This window comes from Andrographis paniculata, unplaced genomic scaffold (assembly GCF_009805555.1).
Source record: "Andrographis paniculata isolate CXL003 unplaced genomic scaffold, ASM980555v1 Contig98END, whole genome shotgun sequence".
In the NCBI taxonomy this organism is placed as follows: domain Eukaryota; kingdom Viridiplantae; phylum Streptophyta; class Magnoliopsida; order Lamiales; family Acanthaceae; genus Andrographis; species Andrographis paniculata.
Window position 1 is genome coordinate 889627 of NW_026137637.1, and position 19245 is coordinate 908871.

A 19245-nucleotide genomic window follows, 5' to 3' on the forward strand; every position below is an offset into this window, starting at 1 on the left:
TGTCTAATTTCCTATTATCGTTATCTGTTAAACGAAGGCTAACCCTGGTGAGTCCTTCGAACAGATTGGCTAAAAATAGGGTGCCAAGGGAGAAGAACCGACCTGACGCAATATGAATGGCCAGGTCGAGGTGAGAAGGAAGGACACTTTTGGAAGGGGAAACAATGACGTACCTACAAAGCCAGAACAGGATAAAGGCAGTATGCTCCCGGTCGGTTACAGGGGTCCCTGGAGCCCCTTGCTGGTCGGTTGCGAACTTTGTCCAACCCCATTCCTTCACACCTTGTAAAGACCATCCCGGATGGTCTTCTGATGGCTCCTGCCCATCTAGGGCTCCCATTACAGGGTCTTCACCCACGACTGGGAGATGTGCGATCATGGCCACGTCCATAAGAGTTGGGCCAAAGGGGCCTGATGGGAAGAGGAAAGTCCCATTTTCCGCATTCCAGAAGGCAGACATGGCCAACAACACCTTCTCATGCAGGTTGATAGGCATGGTGGACAGCAATATTGCTTGGTCGATTTTTTGGGAACGCCATTGGGTCTGGAAATGTTCTGCTACTCGTCGATACCAAGCGCGATACAGATCTTTTGGGTCTGTGAGATGGGTCTTGATGCTGTCCCGGATGCGAACTGCTTGGTAGTTGGGATTGTTGATAGCCAAGGCGTTGCGAGATTCCAAAACTTCCCTCATCCGATTTGAATCTTCAGGAGTAGTGCAATATGGACGGATCGTCGGAGTTAGTACTTTCGAGGCTGAAAATGGACCTTCTGGAAGGGTTCCGTCGAAAGGAAGGGCAGGCATGTATTGATTCGCCATAGTTAGAATGTTTTGGGATTGTGATTCACACAGGCTTGTATTGCGAAGAAGGAAGTTTATCAGGAGTGTTTCAGTAACTGGTGCAGTTGCTAAGGGAGTTTTTCAAGAGGGTAGTGATTTATGAACTTCCAAACATTGATTGTTAAATGGCGTTTGAAAGTCCCTTGGCGGCGGGCAAGTTGTTACGTACGAAATTTAGAATTAGGTTAAAAGCCCAAGGTAAAAAAGAAGAATGGGCCTGGCAATAGGGTTGATTGAACTGGCTGAAGGACACCGTGAGGAAATCAAGGAAAATAAATTTATTTATTTATTTCTAAGGAAAATACAGGACGGAAGGTTCTCAGGTCGGTAGGTCCTCAGGACGGAAGGACTTCAGGTCGGTAGGTCCTCAGGACGGAAAGACCTCAGGTCGGAAGGTCTTCAGGTCGGTAGGTCTTTAAGACGGAAAGTCATTAGGACGGAAGGACCTCAGGTCGGTAGGTCCTCAAGACGGAAGGACCTCAGGTCGGAAGGTCTTTAGGTCGGTAGGTCTTCAAGACGGAAAGTCATTAGGACGGAAGGACCTCAGGTCGGTAGGTCCTCAAGACGGAAGGACCTCAAGTCGGAAGGTTTTCAGGTCGGGAAGTCCTCAAGACGGAAAGACCTCAAGTCGGAAGGTTTTCAGGTCGGGAGGTCCTCAAGACGGAAAGACCTCAAGTCGGAAGGTTTTCAGGTCGGGAAGTCCTCAAGGCGGAAAGACCTCAAGTCGGAAGGTTTTCAGGTCGGGAGGTCCTCAGGACGGAAAGACCTCAAGTCGGAAGGTTTTCAGGTCGGGAAGTCCTCAAGGCGGAAAGACCTCAAGTCGGAAGGTTTTCAGGTCGGGAAGTCCTCAAAGCGGAAAGACCTCAAGTCGGAAGGTTTTCAGGTCGGGAAGTCCTCAAGGCGGAAAGACCTCAAGCCAGATGGTTCGCAAGTCGGGAGGATTGGCGGTCGGACCCATACTATTGTAGATTGGCAGTCGGGCCAAAAGAGCGGAAGGTCTGTGGTCGGCTCAAGGAGTGAAATATAGGGAATTTTTGGTCTGCTGGGGACACGTGTCAGCATAAGAAAGGTTGGAAGACGGTTGAGAAGGAGACGTTGTAACCGTTCGGGTGACGGTTTTCAGTACGGTTTCCCAGGGAATATTTAAGGATTTGGATCATCATTTGGCAAGGAATCTTCAATCAACTTCAACAAAGCAAAGTCAGATTTGGGGATCACCACTTTAAATTTCAGTCTTTTATTTTCCAGTTTATTTTCTGTATCATACAGTGTTTAGAGATTCCTAATCTCAGGCACTAATTAATCAAGTTTAAGGATATTTTCTATATCTTTGAATTTTACTTTATTTTTGTTGAAAAATTACATCAACAATTATATATACTGTCACTTTTGATTAAAAAAAATTTTTTTTTATCCTTGTATCATTTTAAGTATTTATTTTTATTATAATAAAAATAACAACTAATTAATATCAAAATATTTTTAAATTTTTATATGATTTATAAAAAGATAAAAATATAAAAATTATTTTACATATTTATACTAATTAATAAAATATTATTATTATTTTTAAATTTATTTTAAAACTCCAAAAATTACTCTTTGGAGATGCACAACTATTTTTTTATTTTTCTCTAAAATACATCCCTTAGATGATTTTTCCTCAATTTGATATCTTTGTTCCAATCTCACACCCAAAACCAATGTTTTGCCCTAAAACCAAACTAAAGAAGATATGATACATTTATTATATTGAGGAGTATATTTTCATTTCCTTAATTACTTTTTAACACTCCAATCCGAAAGTCACGCAGATCAGACTTGTCAGAATTAGACTGATCTTATATGTAAATATGAGTTTTTTCAGTGCATTTTGTTCTTACACACATCAGGGTCACAGATTCTGAAATTATTTTAGATCAAGAGTTTAACGGTAAAATTATCTCATGTGGGTTTCGGAAAAAAATGCACATTATTGACGTAAATAGCCTATTTGATTCACTTAATCTCTATTCACCTACGGTGTATCATCGCAATTACTTTCTTAATATTTGAAATGTGTATAATTTAGCCTATGGTCACTCATTTATGTATATTTAGTATATATTGAATTTAACTTCACAAATTTGATATTTCAATTTGTCCCAACACAAGATAATTATTCTATCTGTTTTAATTCAAATATTTTTTTACTATTTTTTTATATTGACTTTAAAGTATCTATTTTTTATTTTAGAAAAAAAAAAATAATTATACATTAATATTAAAATATTTTTAATTTTTATTTAAATTACAAACATATCATTATGTATATAATTACTTTACTTTATACATTAAGTCAAAGACAAGAATGTGAAAAAAATTTACACATTTTTATTGACTAATAAAACTGCTCCATCATTCTCGTAATAAACTATCAATTTTTTTATTTTGGTCTGTCCCAAGTATTCTTTTTTTTTTATTTTAGTAATTGTATTATTTACATAAATTACAAATACTCCTACAACTTACAACATATTACACAAATGTCATTACTTTTATATTATAATGTACTAATAAAGTTATTTTTATTATTTTTATATTATTCCTACTATATATATATATATATAATATAATACTAATATACTATAAACTATGTACAAAAATGAAATGAATACTGAATGAAAGACGGAGGAGAGTATTATTTCTTAACTTACTACGTAACTACCAAAAACCATTTATTAGTCTACTTCACAAAATATTTTTTTTTCTCAAATATTAAATCAAATATTTATTTTCATCTTCTATATTATTTTAAGGGTAAACTGTTTTTTGGTCCGTAACTGGATTCCTTTATCATTTTAGTCTCGTAAGTGGAGCCTATCGCAAACTAATTCTATAAGTGAAAAATTTTCGTTGTTTTAGTCCTCCGGCGCCGGAGATGCCCGCGTGGCTTGCCGAATGTGACATGTCCGTCAGATGTCGCTGACCTGGCGGACACGTGGATTTTTTTTAAATTTTTTTAATTTTTTTAAAACTTATTTTTAATTTATTTTTAATTTTATTTGTATTTTTTTATTTTTTATTTGATCCAATTAAAAATAAATAAATAAATAAATCCACGTGTTCGCCAAATGTTGCTGACCTGGCTGGACACCTGACGGACACATCACCTCTGTCGAGTCACGCAGGCGTCTCCGATTCCGGAGGACTAAAACAACGAAAATTTCTATCTTATGAAACTAGTTAAAATGATAAAGGGGTCACTTCGAATCAAAAAAATAGTTTAAACTTATTTTAAATATCAATTTCACTCTATATCATTATACAAATATTTTATCATCCACAGCCGGCCTCCCCAATTTCTCCCTCTTTCTTTTTCTTCTCCTCACTAGAATCCGATCACTCCGCTCGTCAATTTCCGACCAAAGAATTAACCGGCGGCGACAGGATATTTCCGGCGAAACCAGGCCACTGGCCGAGATTCGAATCAATTTCACGGGGAAAATTCAGATTCATCTCTGCGATTAAGTGAAACTGAGAGTAAGCTTAGGTTTTCAATTTTGAAGCATAAATCTGTGTGTGGATTCGATAATTGACAGCACACGCATCTAATTTTCTTGAATTCGATTAATTTCTTAGCTTTATCGGATAACGAAGTGAGAGCTTTAGTTTAGTTTTCATTTGTGATTATTCAGCCGTTTATGTTTCTTGCTCTTCTGGAGAGATTCACGTGGCTATAGCAGCTATCACTGTACTTTTTGCTTGGATTTCCATGGATGCTATGGCTGTTGTCTTTTGGAGCTTGATTGTTTCGGAAATTAAACTTGACTGAATATAATTACGGTTGTCTGTGAAGTAAATTGGTGTTTTCAGAAGCTAAATAGGTTAAATAGATTGCCTGTAGTGTTGATCATTAAAAATCAACAGTGTAAGTGAGAAGCATCCAGGAGTTCGAAATAAGCAGTCGAAAATGGACACAGCTTCTTTCATGTTGATTTATATTAAAAATGGCAAAAAGAGTAAGTTAGAGAGGATGAAACTCAAAAGGAATTGAATATGAGTTGGTGATTAGTAGATAATACATATATATATATAACCGGATCGATTTGGGGATATAGGCAGAAGTTCTTCTCATTTTCATAGTATATCTTCTACGACTCCAAAATATTATTTTTGATTCATTGAACCGAAAACTGACGCTAATAGGTAGAGAATACTCATGGGCGCGAGACTATTCAACAATGGGAGATTTGGAGGAAGTAGAATTCCATTTTTCCCATGTATTAGTGTTGTATTTGAATTTGTAGCCAATTGTTCAATAATCATGACGATTCTGTAATTTAGAGTGTTTTGATAGAAGAGTGTGATTGGTTTACAATATTCGAACCACTTTCTTTTTTGGTTTCTTGGTTTATCGCTCTCCCATTGGATTTCTCCACTGCCAAAAATTGACTTTTTATTAATTTAATGATTTGTTTATAATAGATTGGGAAATCGGTTAATACAAATGAGAAACTTGGAAGAAGTCTTCACTATTTATCTAGAAACTTCGAACTGAGATGGCCTTTCTTGGAGATAAATTGTGAACTTTAATATAGTGTTGCATAGTGACTTAAAAAAACCCGAGTCCGATATATAGCTTTGATATAATTAGCTTTAAGGTATACTTTACTTAGCAGCTCCGGTCCCTTTTCGGTTATTGCTTCTGTGAAGATAGTAGCTGAATAATCCAAAGGTGTTATGTAGTAAAAAGTGTTGTATTCGTGTAATAGTGGTTTTCTATAGATTGGTACGGTGAAGCTATCACACCTAACCGAGCCATAAACATCGAAGTTGAAAAATGACAATGAAAAAGAATTATAGGCTTCATGTTATTTAGGTTTCATCCCAATTTACTAGAAATGAAGAATTCATTTGCCTCGTTTCCTTCAAGTTAATTTAGTTCCAAGGAGATGGTCGAAAGTTTAATTGATTAGTCGAATTTTCTGTTGTGCTATAGATTCAGTTTTTGTGGTTAGGTCTTTAATGTATTAAAGGCACAATTATATAACACCCCTTTGTATTTTAGTAAAAATGCATAAAACATTCGTTTTATTTATTGCGTGAAACCCCTGTGTAATGTAAAGTTTGCACAAAACATTCTCCTTGTCCAATGATATTTGATTATAAATATGAAACTAATAATGCAAGTTTTATAGAAATAGAAAATGTAAAATATTTTAAATAATTTTTTTTGAATGAAATAAATAAATAAATAATTGATTAATCTTTCGTTTTATAGTTTTTTAAAAATATATTATCATCTGATTTTTACAAAAACTAGAAAAATAAATGAATGATCAAATTATTTATTTATTTTATTCAAAATAATTATTTAAAATATTTTATATTTTTTATTTGTATAAAACTTTAGTAATGTAGGTCTTTTTTTTGACAAGAATGATGTTTCGTGCAAATTTTACATTAAACACAAAGGGGTTTCACGCAATATATAAAATACGGTGTTTTGTGCATTTTTACTAGAATACAAGGAAGTGTTATATAATTTACCCTGTATTAAATTGCCTTCTCTGGTTGTCTCTCCAGATACGACGCACTATTATCATTCAGGAATTTGGTTTTTGAAATTTAAACGATAATTTGATAAATGTGTAACCAATGTAAAGCTAAAAGACAAGCCCAATTCAAAATATAATATATTAATAGAAAAACAAGTAAATAAAATTTAAATCCGCGAACAGCAGGCCTAAGCCCATCCCCGTCGTCAATACACAAGCATTTGTCAAGACTCCTCTTTCTTTTTAATCTTAACTTTATGCTATTTTCGATTTTGCTTTCTATCAGTAATCCTCAGTCATTTACAATAAAACCCTTGTCTTTTATGGGGTTGTTTTTCTTTTTGGTTGTTTCTTGCACACTTTATATTTGTCCTAGTCATTTCTCTTATTTTTAGACAAAATTCATTTGCCCTGTAAAGGATGGTCGAGTGTGTGTGGTATGGAGGCATATTATTATTGTTATTTTATATAATCCTATTAATTTCTATTATTAGATGTTAACTATAAGTCGAAAGCAAAGAGTACCTAGCTTGTTCGAACATTTGTAGCCGTATTAACATCAAACTTGCGAATTTGACGAGTTTCTTGATCACTAAAAAAGTGTCGTGTATGTACACCGCAGGATAGTCCGGCAACAATTGCGCCAAAGAAATGGACAATAACAACGAGGAAGAGAATCACACACCCATTGTAGTAAAGATTTTGTTCTTCGCTCGAGCCAGAGATGTGACCGGGACGAGCGACACATCATTGGAAGTCTCACCAGGTACCACGGCTCACGATTGTTTGAATAAGCTTATTGCTATATTTCCAGGCTTGGAAGAGATTCGTAACTGTATGGTCATAGCTGTGAACGAGGAATACGCCTCGGAATCGACTCTTGTCGAACATAAAGATGAATTGGCAATCATACCTCCTATAAGCGGCGGGTAGAAGAATACTTCGATGGAAATTATACGATTATATATGTGCCATTGTGTAATCGAATGGATTGTCTGAGCTATGTATTGTGTTGCATTTGATTTGATCGTATATATGTGAATCATCCCTTGTATGGGAGGGAAAAAATTGAATTACTCGCCCGGGGAAATCCCCGGTTGCTTATTCAATAATGTCACGTATCATGTTGCATTTGGTCGAAAATATTTGAATCTAAATTATTTGCCAGAAAATTTTTAACTATCTATTTATTTTTGTATTTTGGTTCTGTTTTAAAACAAAATATTTATTTCATTTTTTATAACTCTAATACTTACTTACTATTAAAATTACCTTTAAATTTACACTTATTACAAATATATTACTGTAATAATTTTTTATCTTGAAGATATTTTAATTATTTTACCTTTATTCTGCACTCCAAAATTTATACCAGAAAAACAAAAAGATATGGAAGGAAGAGATTAATAAGAGGTCATTTAAATCTATTCATTTTTTTTTTTCATTTTTTGTTATTGAAAAATATTCTTGTTTTTTTAAGTAAAAAATTATTATATTTTTGTATTTTTTTTTACTATAAAAGAAGTTATTATTATTCACTTTTGTTAAAATTTATGTTCGATTAAATAAGTATATATTTGCAACACAGAGAGAATATATAATAAGAAGTAATTATTAGTATTATAAAAAAATCGTTCTTTACGTCCGGAAGCCATTATATCTTGCTTTTTATTTGTATTATTTTTATTTATTTAAAGTAGTTAGTTCGAGGTCAACATACAACCACAATAAATACAATATATATATATATATATTAATAATATTAAAGTAACATAAATTACTCATAAGACGAAAATGATACAACCCTCATTTCTTGCCCTCTATATTTTCTGCTCAGCATGAATAGGGCAAGAAATTAATTTTTATTTTTTTTTTTAAAAAAAAAAAAAAAAAGCAAAAAGGACAAACAGATTGGTTCTTCAAATGATAATAATAAATCAAACCTGAGAAGCACTCCTGAATGATCCCAAGGCTTTAACTGCACCAGCCCTCAATATGAACTGATGGTAGAATGCTGCAATGGCTGCCCCTATGAATGGTCCTACCCAGAATATCCACTGCCCAAAAACATATCATACCATCAGTTCAATTATATATTCCTCATTTCATTCAAATTATATAGTATATATAATAGAGCTAAACCGATTTTTTTGTCTACTTTTTTTGTTTTACTTCCGTAACTAGAGTCTGTCGCAAACTGGTTTCATAACTGAAAATTTTTCGCATTTTTAGTCCTTAGTTTGCGACAAACTCTATTTACGGAACTAAACTATTATAGGAGGATCTATAGAAGGATGTGAATATGTACTTGATCATCCCAAGCCTTGTCATCATTGAAGATGACTGCAGCTCCAAGGCTCCTTGCAGGATTGATGCCGGTGCCGGTAATCGGAATGGTGGCCAGATGCACCATGAACACCGCGAATCCGATCGGAAGCGGCGCCAGCACCTGCAGGTTGTATTTGTATCCAAAAGACAGGTTACACAACTACATTTATATCAACATATATATGCAGATAGAGGGATAGAGACAACTAGCAAAAGGATACATAGTTTAATGTGAGATTCATAAGAGAGTTACATGTATAATTATGATCCTTTTGGAAAATTCACTAGTTTTAATTGAGGAAAGATTATTAAGGGTGTGTTTGTTTGGGAGATTGGATTTTAAATACACTATTCATCCCATTTTTTTCTCCCAAAAATATCAAATTAAACATTTATTTTTTATTTTTTATATTATACTGAAAATCAATTTTACATTCAAAACATCACATCAACACCTATTTATATCACATCATACAACTATTCAAATTCAAAATTTTTACTATTCAAATCTCAATTCAAAATCCAAACCCCAAACAAACACACCCTTAAATATAAATACATAAATACATAATGGGTGTGTTCTTTTATCAAATATCCATATATTTTTATTATTCTTCAAAAAAATTTCCTCCAAAAATATCAAATTAAACATTTATTTTTTATTTTTATATTATACTAAAAATTAATTTTACATTCAAAACATCACATCAACACATATTTATATAACATCAACAACTATTTCAATTCAAAAATTTTATTATTCAAATCTCAATAAAAAAAAATAAAAAATACAAACCTCCAAACAAACATACCCATGAATGTATATAGAGAGAAAGATATATATAAAGTTTAACGTGAGATTCCTAAAAGAGTATAATGTTTCTTTAGATAGGTTTTAAAAAAAAAATGTTTTAATTTAGTATTAAAATAATATATAATGTGATATTTTATTAAAAAATATATATTTTTTTCGAAAAACGCACATCGAAGTAATAAAATCCTAGCAAAAGAAACATACAATATAATCCTTTTGAAAAATTCACAAAGATAATTAATATCAACATAAAGGGGCTAAATCGCTGCAACAAATAAATATATATATATATAGATATATATAGAGAGAGAGAGACAAACAATAGTTTAATGTGAGATTCATAAAAGAGCTATGTGTATTATTATGATCCTTTTGAAAATTCACTAGTTCAAATTGAGGTTGGGCCATGGCCTATCCCTGAAGTTATGCAGAGCAATAAATTAATTCCCATGTCACTTTTCGATCATGAATTTCTTAAAGTTGCAACCACCACATGTTTTTTCGAAAACCTAACCAATCTTAGCTAAGCTGTACACCAGATCTCATGTCTCATTATTTCACTACTGTTCATATATCATCAGATCGGATTTTCCACCTAACCAACACTGTGAGCAGTTACTGCAGATAATGACGAACAAAAACGTGATTTCCTTCATCTAACTACGCAATTTCGCCAACAGCAGTTGAAAAACAATCGATTCACGTGGAGGAAACGTATGTATATGTGCTAATTATTGCTATGTTGCGATTGAACATATAATTTATGCTAGACATGATTTTACTCCATTGTTGAAGGAATTAAGCTTTGTAGAATGAAGTTCGGTGTACTCACAGGGATATGAGAGTCTCTGGCGCTCCTTTTGGGGTCGGTGGCGGAGAAGACGGTGTATACAAGCACAAACGTGCCGATAATCTCCGCGCCTAGTCCGACGCCGGTGCTGTAGCCGTCGGCGAGGAGATTAGCGCCTCCGCCGTACCTTTTGTAGTACGATTTCTGAAACGCCTTCACCAAACCGACTCCACAAATCGCTCCTAAACACTGCGCCACCATATACATAACCGCTCTCACCAGAGACACTTTCCTCGCGAGGAACAACCCTAACGTGACAGCTGGATTGATGTGACCACCTGCACAAGGTAAGCACGCACTCAAGTTTCAAAAAAAAGGTTCCTAAACTGAAATTCATCTCGAAATTAGGGTTGAGGCTATCGGACCTGAAATTCCGGCGGTGCAGTAGACGAGAACGAAGATCATGCCTCCGAACGCCCACGCAATGCCGAGGATCCCCACGCCGCCGCACTCGTCGGCCGACGATTGGCTCTTGTAACCGATTACCGTTAAAACAGTCACGTACAGGAAAAGCAGAGTCGCTATAAATTCCGCGATCAAAGCTCTGTAAAACGACCACTTGGTTAGCTCCTCCGCATCTATCAGCGGCGCCGGCGGCGGATCGTGGTAGTCCTTCGCTCCGAAGGAGCCGTGCTCGCTCACCTCCTTCGTCATCGTGGTAGCGTAGAAATGTATAGATACAGCGTTCTGTATGTATAGTGTATTTTATACAGTGTCCGTACGTATACTGTGGATTTCTGCAGTTGAGCAGTTGTAGTGAGGAAGACGGGGTGGGGTGGTATTTATAGTGCGAAAATTAGAATAAAATAAAATTAGAAATAATATTAATTAATAGTTAAATTATTTTTAAATTTAAATTGATAATTGGGCTGTCAATGGGCCCATAGGATAGATTGCATTTTCGCCGACCCACGATACTCGGGCCCACCACATATGTGTCGAACGGCTAGTAAGTTGGTGTATATTTACTCAATTGCCCTCAAAATTTTCACGATATATATGTAGCTAATTGTAATTATGTGTTTATTGTGGTTGAGTTTGAAAAAAATTGATTTAAGTTTTATATTAAGATAATAGTTGATGAAATATTTTGTAAAAAAATAAATAGTATATATATATTTTTTTAAAAAAATACAGAGTTTAAATTGTAAAATTTGAAAAATTTGAAAAAATTTTACAAAAGAAACAAACTTCCGTCTCATTTTTCATGTCCATCTTTGCATTTTCGTCTTCCCACTTATTCTGTCACTTTTTAAAAAAAAAATAATTATACATTTTAATCTCATTTTTTATTTTTTATTTTTAATTTATAATTAGACTAATTAATTTTCTTAATCTTAATCTAAAATTATTTTTATTATAATTAATTTTATTAATATATTTTTAATTATTTATTAATTATATCTTTCTTAAATTCTTGAGTCTTACAATAAAAATAACATGATAGTCGAGACGGATAGAGTAATACACCGTATACATAGTTACAGAATATACTCCCTCTGTCCCAAAAGAGTTATTTTGTTTTTCCATTATGGTCCGTCCCAAAACAACTGTTTTGTTTCCTTATTTAGTAATTGTGGTCCTCATTTTATAACAAAATTATTCATACTTTTTCAAATTACCCCTAATTATTACTCTAACCTACTTTTTGAATTCTTTCAAAAAAGCTAAGTGCATTCTATTCTTTTACATTCTACTTTATACTCATTTTCAATTAAATACTATTATTTTTTAATTTTTGTGTCAACTCTCAACGAGACATCTCTTCCGGGACGCCGGGAGTATTATATAATGGCTGTTAGGGTACTAATTAAAAGAAAAAACCAATATAGTGCTAACTACATGTTATAAAGGGAAATAACGAATACAAACAATACAAAATGTTATAAAATATATATATATATATAATAAGTATTTATGTTGTATGAATGCATTTAATACGCTGAATTCATTTTAAAATTGTTTTGATTGTAAATATAAAATATTATAACATATGTAGTTTGTTTTATATTAATATAATAACCTATCTGTCCCATGTAATATGGATGCATTATTGTAAATACGAGAATTCAGGTAAAATATAATTAGTAAGTGATTAAAAAATGTATTAGTAAAATAATTATTGCATAGTAAATTTAATTTTAAATTAAGATAATTAAATAGTTTAATTAACATTAAAAAAATTATAATATTTAAAATGTGATTAAAGTGTATAATTATATTTTCTTAAAAAAAAACAAATTATGTAGGACGAACGAAAATAAAAAATAAAAACAAATTATATAGGACGGAGAGAGAGTACAATGCAGCTAACATATGAACTAAAAATACATAATATATGGATAGTTAGCACATAATATGTGTTAATAATACACTGTAGGAACAAAAACAACATACAAATTGTTGAATAAATGTGCGAAACTATTTTGTATGAATGAATATAATGCGTTAAAATCAATTATAATTTGTATTGTTTATTCTATATTTAACATAATAGAAATACGAGACATAAATGAATAATATATTTCATCTGTCCACTTACAATGTTTATATATTTTTATTTTGGAATGTCCAATTATAAAGTTAATATTTCATTAAATACTCTATTTTTTTTCACAAAGACCCTTATTTTACATCACATTATTACTTTTACACACAAAAAAAAAGTAAGAGCAAAAATGTCATTACATTACTTTTAACTACTCATTGTAACGTCGTCCCAAAAATAAATATAAACATTGTAAGTGGACGGAGAGAGTATATATAGCACAATTTGAAGTTGATTTCAGCCATTAAATATTTTTATATAATATAATTGTATATTTTTATTTAATCCAACATGTATTGTATTAAATAGACAAATATGTTATTTATCTGTTTTGTATATGCTCAAGTGAAAATTCCGAAATAATACCATCAAGTTATCTCTTGCTGATATTTATCTCTTTTATTTATATATAATGTTTTTTAAACAAAAAATAATAATTTTTTTTTTCAAAATATTATCAAAATAGCAAAGTAAGTAATAAAATAAAGTAAAACTCAGAGAAAATATAATAGTCTTAAATAATTCATTAAAAATGATATTTTATTCATCATTCAAATTTGTATTAATCAGATTAAAGTCTCCACTATATAATTAATTTATAAGAAAAAAAAAAAACTTATGCGTTACTCATTCAACATTACCGTTGCATCAGAAAAGAACATTTGTGTTGTGCCGTTGAGTTTTCAAAACTAATAATAATAATAATAATAATAATAATAATAGTAAAAGTAATACTCCATCGGTCCCAGATACCATGTACACATTGTCGTTTCTGTCCGTCCCACATACCATGTCACTTTCATTTTTTGAAAAATGATTACACACTTTAATCTCATTTTAAATTTTTAAATTTTATTTTTTTAAAATTTTAATTAAACTAATTAGTTATCTTAATCTTAATTTATAATTATTTATATTATAGGATAATTATTTTCACTGATACATTCTTAATTATCTACTAATTATATTTTTTCTAAAATACCGTGTCTACAGTGTAGCAGACACGGTATCTGGGACAGAGGGAGTAATTTTTATATATTTTTGTTAAATTTTTTTTTAAGTTATTTATTATTTTTATTTTTTTTTACTTCACTGTGTTGAAAAAGTAAAAAAAATAAAAAAATTGAATCGCTAAAAAAAAGAAAACTATATTTTGCCCTCCCATAATTTTATGGCTTGTTCCATCATTGGATATTATTATTATTATTCATTCCGTCCCACGTACCATGTCCACGTTGTCGTTTCTATCCGTCCTACATACCATATCCACGTTGTCGTTTATGTCCGTCCTACATACCAGGTCACTTTTTTTTTGGAAAATAATTATACACTTTAATCTCATTTTAAACTTTTAAATTTTATTTCTTTTTTAAATTTTAATTAAACTAATTAGTTATCTTAATTTTAATTTATAATTATTTATATTATCGGATAATTATTTTCACTAATATATTCTTAATTATCTTCTAATTACAACCCTCCTAAAATACCATATCTACAGTGTCACTGTATGTGGGACGGATGTAGTATTATTTTGATCGGATATTATTATTATTATTATTATTATTATTATTATTTGAGGTTTGGGTTCATTTTACAGTGATGCATCACATGATGACGATGGGGTTTAGAATCATTGTTGGATTTGGAAATCCTTTTGCCGCAAATGGTCGTTGTTAAATATTCAAATTGCTCAACTACTAACATCATCATCACCATTATTATTATTATTATTATTATTATTATTATTATTATTATTTCACATCTAACCGCATCCTTGTAATTTATTCAAAATAATTACGGGTTATACCAAAGTATTGCATTTTTGGAGTTTTATTTTTTTTGAAAAAAATTATAAAGAATACTATATATTTAATGTTATACTTTCTATTTTTATTTTTGTTTGTCTCGTAATAATTGACATCTTTCTATTTTTGGTAGAAATTATTAAATCAAAATATATTTAACAAATATAAAACAACTTAATTAACTACATAACATACAATATCATAAATGACGTAGGACCCACTCAAAACCCTTTTATTTCTACCTCTCTCCTCAAAAAAATAAATATTTTTATCTATATTTAAAACTACACATCTTTTATAAAATTGATTTATATTAATTATAAATAAAGAAATATATATATTTTTTATTTACTTGTATTATAGAAAATGTTATTCTGATATTCATATTGCATATATTTTTTAATTGCTATATAATTTTAAAATATTTAAACATATGTTTTAATTTTTTTATTCATATATATTAAATTACTTTAAAACTATAAATATTTTTATCATTTGTATTTTATTTATATGTGTAATTGTATATTTATAATTTATATAAAAGTGTAGTTTTAATTTGTATAATAGTAATTTAATGTGATATTTTTATAAAAAAATGAAAAATAAATAACATATTTTACTTTTATATGTAAAAGTGGTTATTAGGAATGTTGAAAACCCTAAGTTAAATACAAAATTTTTTATTTTTGTAGATTCTATGGTTTGCTGGCGGGGTTTCAAAATATTTTCTATATATATATATATATATATATTCGAAAAATATTATATTATATATATATTTTCTTATTTTTACTATACTAAGATTTTAAACTATCAAAATCTCGTATACACTTACACTAATTAATAAAATATTATTCGCTCCGTCCCAGCTAAATTTTCTCATGTAGCTTAAACATAAAATTTTAAGTATTGTGTAATTAGTAAATAATTAAAAAGTATATTAATAAAAATGATTATGATTTAATAACAATAATTATAAATTAAGATTAAAATAAAAAATTATAAATTATAGATTTTAAAATATAATTAAAATGTAAAAAAAATAAAATAAAATAAAATAAAAGACAGTGAGAAGTGTAGGGAACGCAAAGTTAAATGGTTATGTAATGATGAGTCTTACAAAATTGACCAATGGCCATTTTTTCTTTTCTTCAATAGTAAAAGTTTCTACTTTTACTGGGTGCGTTTCGATTGGGTTTCAAATGCAAATTAAAATTATTTAATTTGATTTTCTTATAAAAATAAATTTTCTATTCGTCTCGAATAATTTTTTAAAAATATTTTTTAATATATTAAAAAATAATTGTACGCGTAATGATATATTTGTATTTTGAATAAAAACTAAAATATTTTAATATTATTGTATAATTATTTTTATTAAAATAAAAATAAACTTACGACCGCAAAAAGGAAGTGTTTATTTTGTGAAGTAATTTAAAAAAATATTTTTTAAATGAAATATAAAAAATTATACAAATAATATTAAAACAATAAATAATATATTATTTTTTTAAAAAATATATGGTACTCTTTTTTAACAAAAAGAACACACCCTTTGTTTTTATTAAAACGATGAGATTATGATATTTACTCTCTCTGTTCAGAAAGAAAGTATACATATTTTTATTTTGGAACGTCTAATTACAAAGTAAATATTTTATTAAATACCTCACTTTTTTCCAAAAATATCCTTACTTTACATCGCATCGTTACTTTTACACTAAAAAGTAAGAGAAAAATATCATTACACTATTTTTAACTATCTACTATAATTAAAATACTATTATTTTTTAAACATCGCGCCAAAAATTAATGTTTACTTTATGTGTAGACGGAGAAAGTATTTATTACTTTATCTATCCATCAAAAGTGTACTTAATTTTATTAGTTTAATTTATCCATCCAAAATATAATCATATCATATTTAATAAAAATAAAAAGTATTATCTTTAAAATTTTTAATTTTTACCCATCATTTGTCATTTATTTATACTATTGTTATTGGTGGACTTTACATATTTTACGTTCAACCTCCTTTAATTTAAAATTATTGATTTTATAACAATTTCAATTCTATACTCTTATAATCTTTTTTCCAAAAATATTGTACAAAAAAATATTATTATTTTTTCATTTTGTATCTAAAAGTTTTAACCACACTTCTATGAACGAATGAGTATATTTTTTTATATTCCCTCCGTCCGCGTGTAAATGTTATATTTATCTTTTACGTCATTATAATTAATATTAAAATTAATTTTACATTTGTATATTTTTGTACAAATATCATTCTGTTAGTATTATAAAATATTAATGGAAGTATTTGTAATTTCTTCTTAATTTGTACCAATTTTTGATATAATAATTAATATTCAAATATCAATATGCAAAAAAGTAAATGAAACCCTTAGAGTTTGACGAATGTAGTATAATTTATCATATTTCTTTTGTTTTTAAAATATTAAATTAAATAATTATTTTTTACCTAAAAAAATTTTAAAAAAAAAAATTGAAAAATATCGAAGTACAATCAAATGCATTATGCATTTCATTCTGTCTATTTTCACTTTCTGTTGTGGTGCACATGCACACATTCTTTTTGTCTCTCATTTATTTTATTTATTTATTTATTTATTTATTTATTTATTATTATTATTATTATTATTATTATTATTATTATTATTATTATTATTATTATTATTAATGTCCAACTAAGAATGACGTGGTCCAAAATAAATAAAATTCGATACAAAAATTGATCAGTTGATACCACCTGAGATTTATATGTTCATTTCAGCTAATTTTTATTTGAATTTTATTTTACAAAAAATTTAATACGGTCCTGTATAGAATATACTAATTTTCTCGTAAAATATCATTTTTTAATAATTATCCCTTCAAAAATAAAATAAAAAATAAAAAATTAAATTAGTGAAAAAATATCCTAGAAATGTAAATATTTAAATATAATTTTGATACGATATAAATAAATGTTTAATTTTACTTTCTTCATTCCACCTAATGTGTGCAATAATTTTATTCTGGTCCGTCCACATAATTTGTTATTTTTTTTCAGAAAAATATTTTAATTATTTTTTAAATTTCATAATCTATAATTTTTCTATAATTAATTAAATTATTTAGTTATTTTAATCTACAATTATTTATTTTATACTATAATTATTTTTACCAAAATATTTTTAATTACTTACTAATTACTCTCTTCATCTGCCAAATTTACTCATTTTCCTTTTTCTGTTTTTCAGTTAATTTTATCTCATTACTAATTTTGATAAAGTCAACATTTAACTATTATTCTTTATTTAATTCATATTTATAACAAATGACACTATTTTATTACAATTTTTTGTCATCGTTTCTTTACTTGCCAACTAAATTTCAATAGTACCTCCTACTACTTTTTTATTTGTATCATTTTTTATATAAAATAATATTCCCTCCATCTCATAATAAAGTATCAATTTTTTCATTTTTAGTCCGTCCCATAATAAAGTATCAATTTTTTCATTTTTAGTCCGTCCTATAATAAAGTATCAATTTCTTTTTTTAGTAATTGTACTATCTACATAACATTACAGATATACTTACAACTTACAATATATTACACAAATATCATTACCTTTATATCACACATACTACTAAGATTATTTTAGTCATTTCTACTTTATTCCTACTACATCCAAATATAATACTAATATTTTTAAAACTACGTGTAAAAAATAAATGAATATTTAATTATGAAACGGAGAGAATATATATTCCGGATCCAAATGTTCTATTTTTTACGGGAGAAAGTATAAATTTTCTAAATTATTATAATTATAGTAACCTAGACACCTTATCGAGACTGTAAAGATTATATTTTAGTAAAAATAAATATTTATTTAAATTAAAAAAATAAAGTATTTTATTGAATAGCTTTGAAGTAAAATAATGCAAATTGGATTGATTTGAAACCTTAAACAAAATGTTAAAACATGTAATATTCTAGTATAGCTTAAATTATTGACACAGAACTAAGCAAGACAAGTAATAAATCCAAATATTTTTTAAGATTATTATTTTCCTTTCCAAAAGAACAATTACTTTAAACCAACTTGCTTAATTGCTTTTTAGTTTTTAATAAAACATTAAAAAGTACTTTGCTTGATTATATGTTCAAACTTATATTTTTATTATTTATCTATATACTTTACTAACTTTTAGAAATATATATCTATATATCTATTTATTTTTTGCATGAAATTTTGGAAATATTAGTATTCCCTTCGTCCCATAAGTAAATATCTATTTGTTTTTTGCACGTAGTTTTAGAAATATTAGTTTTATATTGAGATGTAGTAGGAATAAAATATAAATGACCAAAATAACCTTATTAGTATGTGTAATATAAAGGTAATGACATTTGTGTAAGATATTGTAAGTTGTAAGAGTATTTGTAATGTTAGGTAGATAATACAATTACTAAAAAAAGAAATGAATACTTTATTATGGA

At 28.8% G+C, this 19245-nt stretch overlaps 2 protein-coding genes and 1 long non-coding RNA gene across 3 annotated transcripts; 2 read left to right on the forward strand and 1 right to left on the reverse strand.

Moving 5' to 3' along the window:
• Positions 1-4155: 4155 nt before the first annotated feature.
• On the forward strand, positions 4156-7514 carry LOC127243976 (molybdopterin synthase sulfur carrier subunit). Its single transcript, XM_051264244.1, has 2 exons — positions 4156-4363; positions 7004-7514. The coding sequence occupies exon 2, from the start codon at positions 7033-7035 to the stop codon at positions 7312-7314; it is 282 nt and encodes a 93-aa protein (XP_051120201.1). The 5' UTR covers positions 4156-4363; positions 7004-7032; the 3' UTR covers positions 7315-7514.
• Positions 7515-8261: 747 nt separating this feature from the next.
• LOC127243973 (aquaporin PIP2-2) lies at positions 8262-11136 on the reverse strand. The gene is made up of 4 exons (XM_051264240.1): positions 10739-11136; positions 10356-10651; positions 8690-8830; positions 8262-8438 (listed from the first exon to the last, which is right to left on the reverse strand). The coding sequence occupies exons 1-4, from the start codon at positions 11025-11027 to the stop codon at positions 8319-8321; spliced, it is 846 nt and encodes a 281-aa protein (XP_051120197.1). The 5' UTR covers positions 11028-11136; the 3' UTR covers positions 8262-8318.
• LOC127243977 (uncharacterized) lies at positions 10025-10867 on the forward strand. The gene is made up of 2 exons (XR_007837072.1): positions 10025-10237; positions 10319-10867. It is a non-coding gene; the product is annotated as an uncharacterized LOC127243977 (long non-coding RNA).
• Positions 11137-19245: the final 8109 nt, after the last annotated feature.

Coding starts and splice junctions, on each gene's coding strand:
- LOC127243976 (XM_051264244.1), top strand. CDS start 7,033: ATGGACAATAACAACGAGGAAGAGAATCACACACCCATTGTAGTAAAG.
- LOC127243973 (XM_051264240.1), bottom strand. CDS start 11,027: ATGACGAAGGAGGTGAGCGAGCACGGCTCCTTCGGAGCGAAGGACTAC. Junction 8,831..10,355: donor CCAGAGACTCTCATATCCCT/GTGAGTACACCG, acceptor TACAACCTGCAG/GTGCTGGCGCCGCTTCCGAT. Junction 8,439..8,689: donor ACAAGGCTTGGGATGATCAA/GTACATATTCAC, acceptor GTTTTTGGGCAG/TGGATATTCTGGGTAGGACC.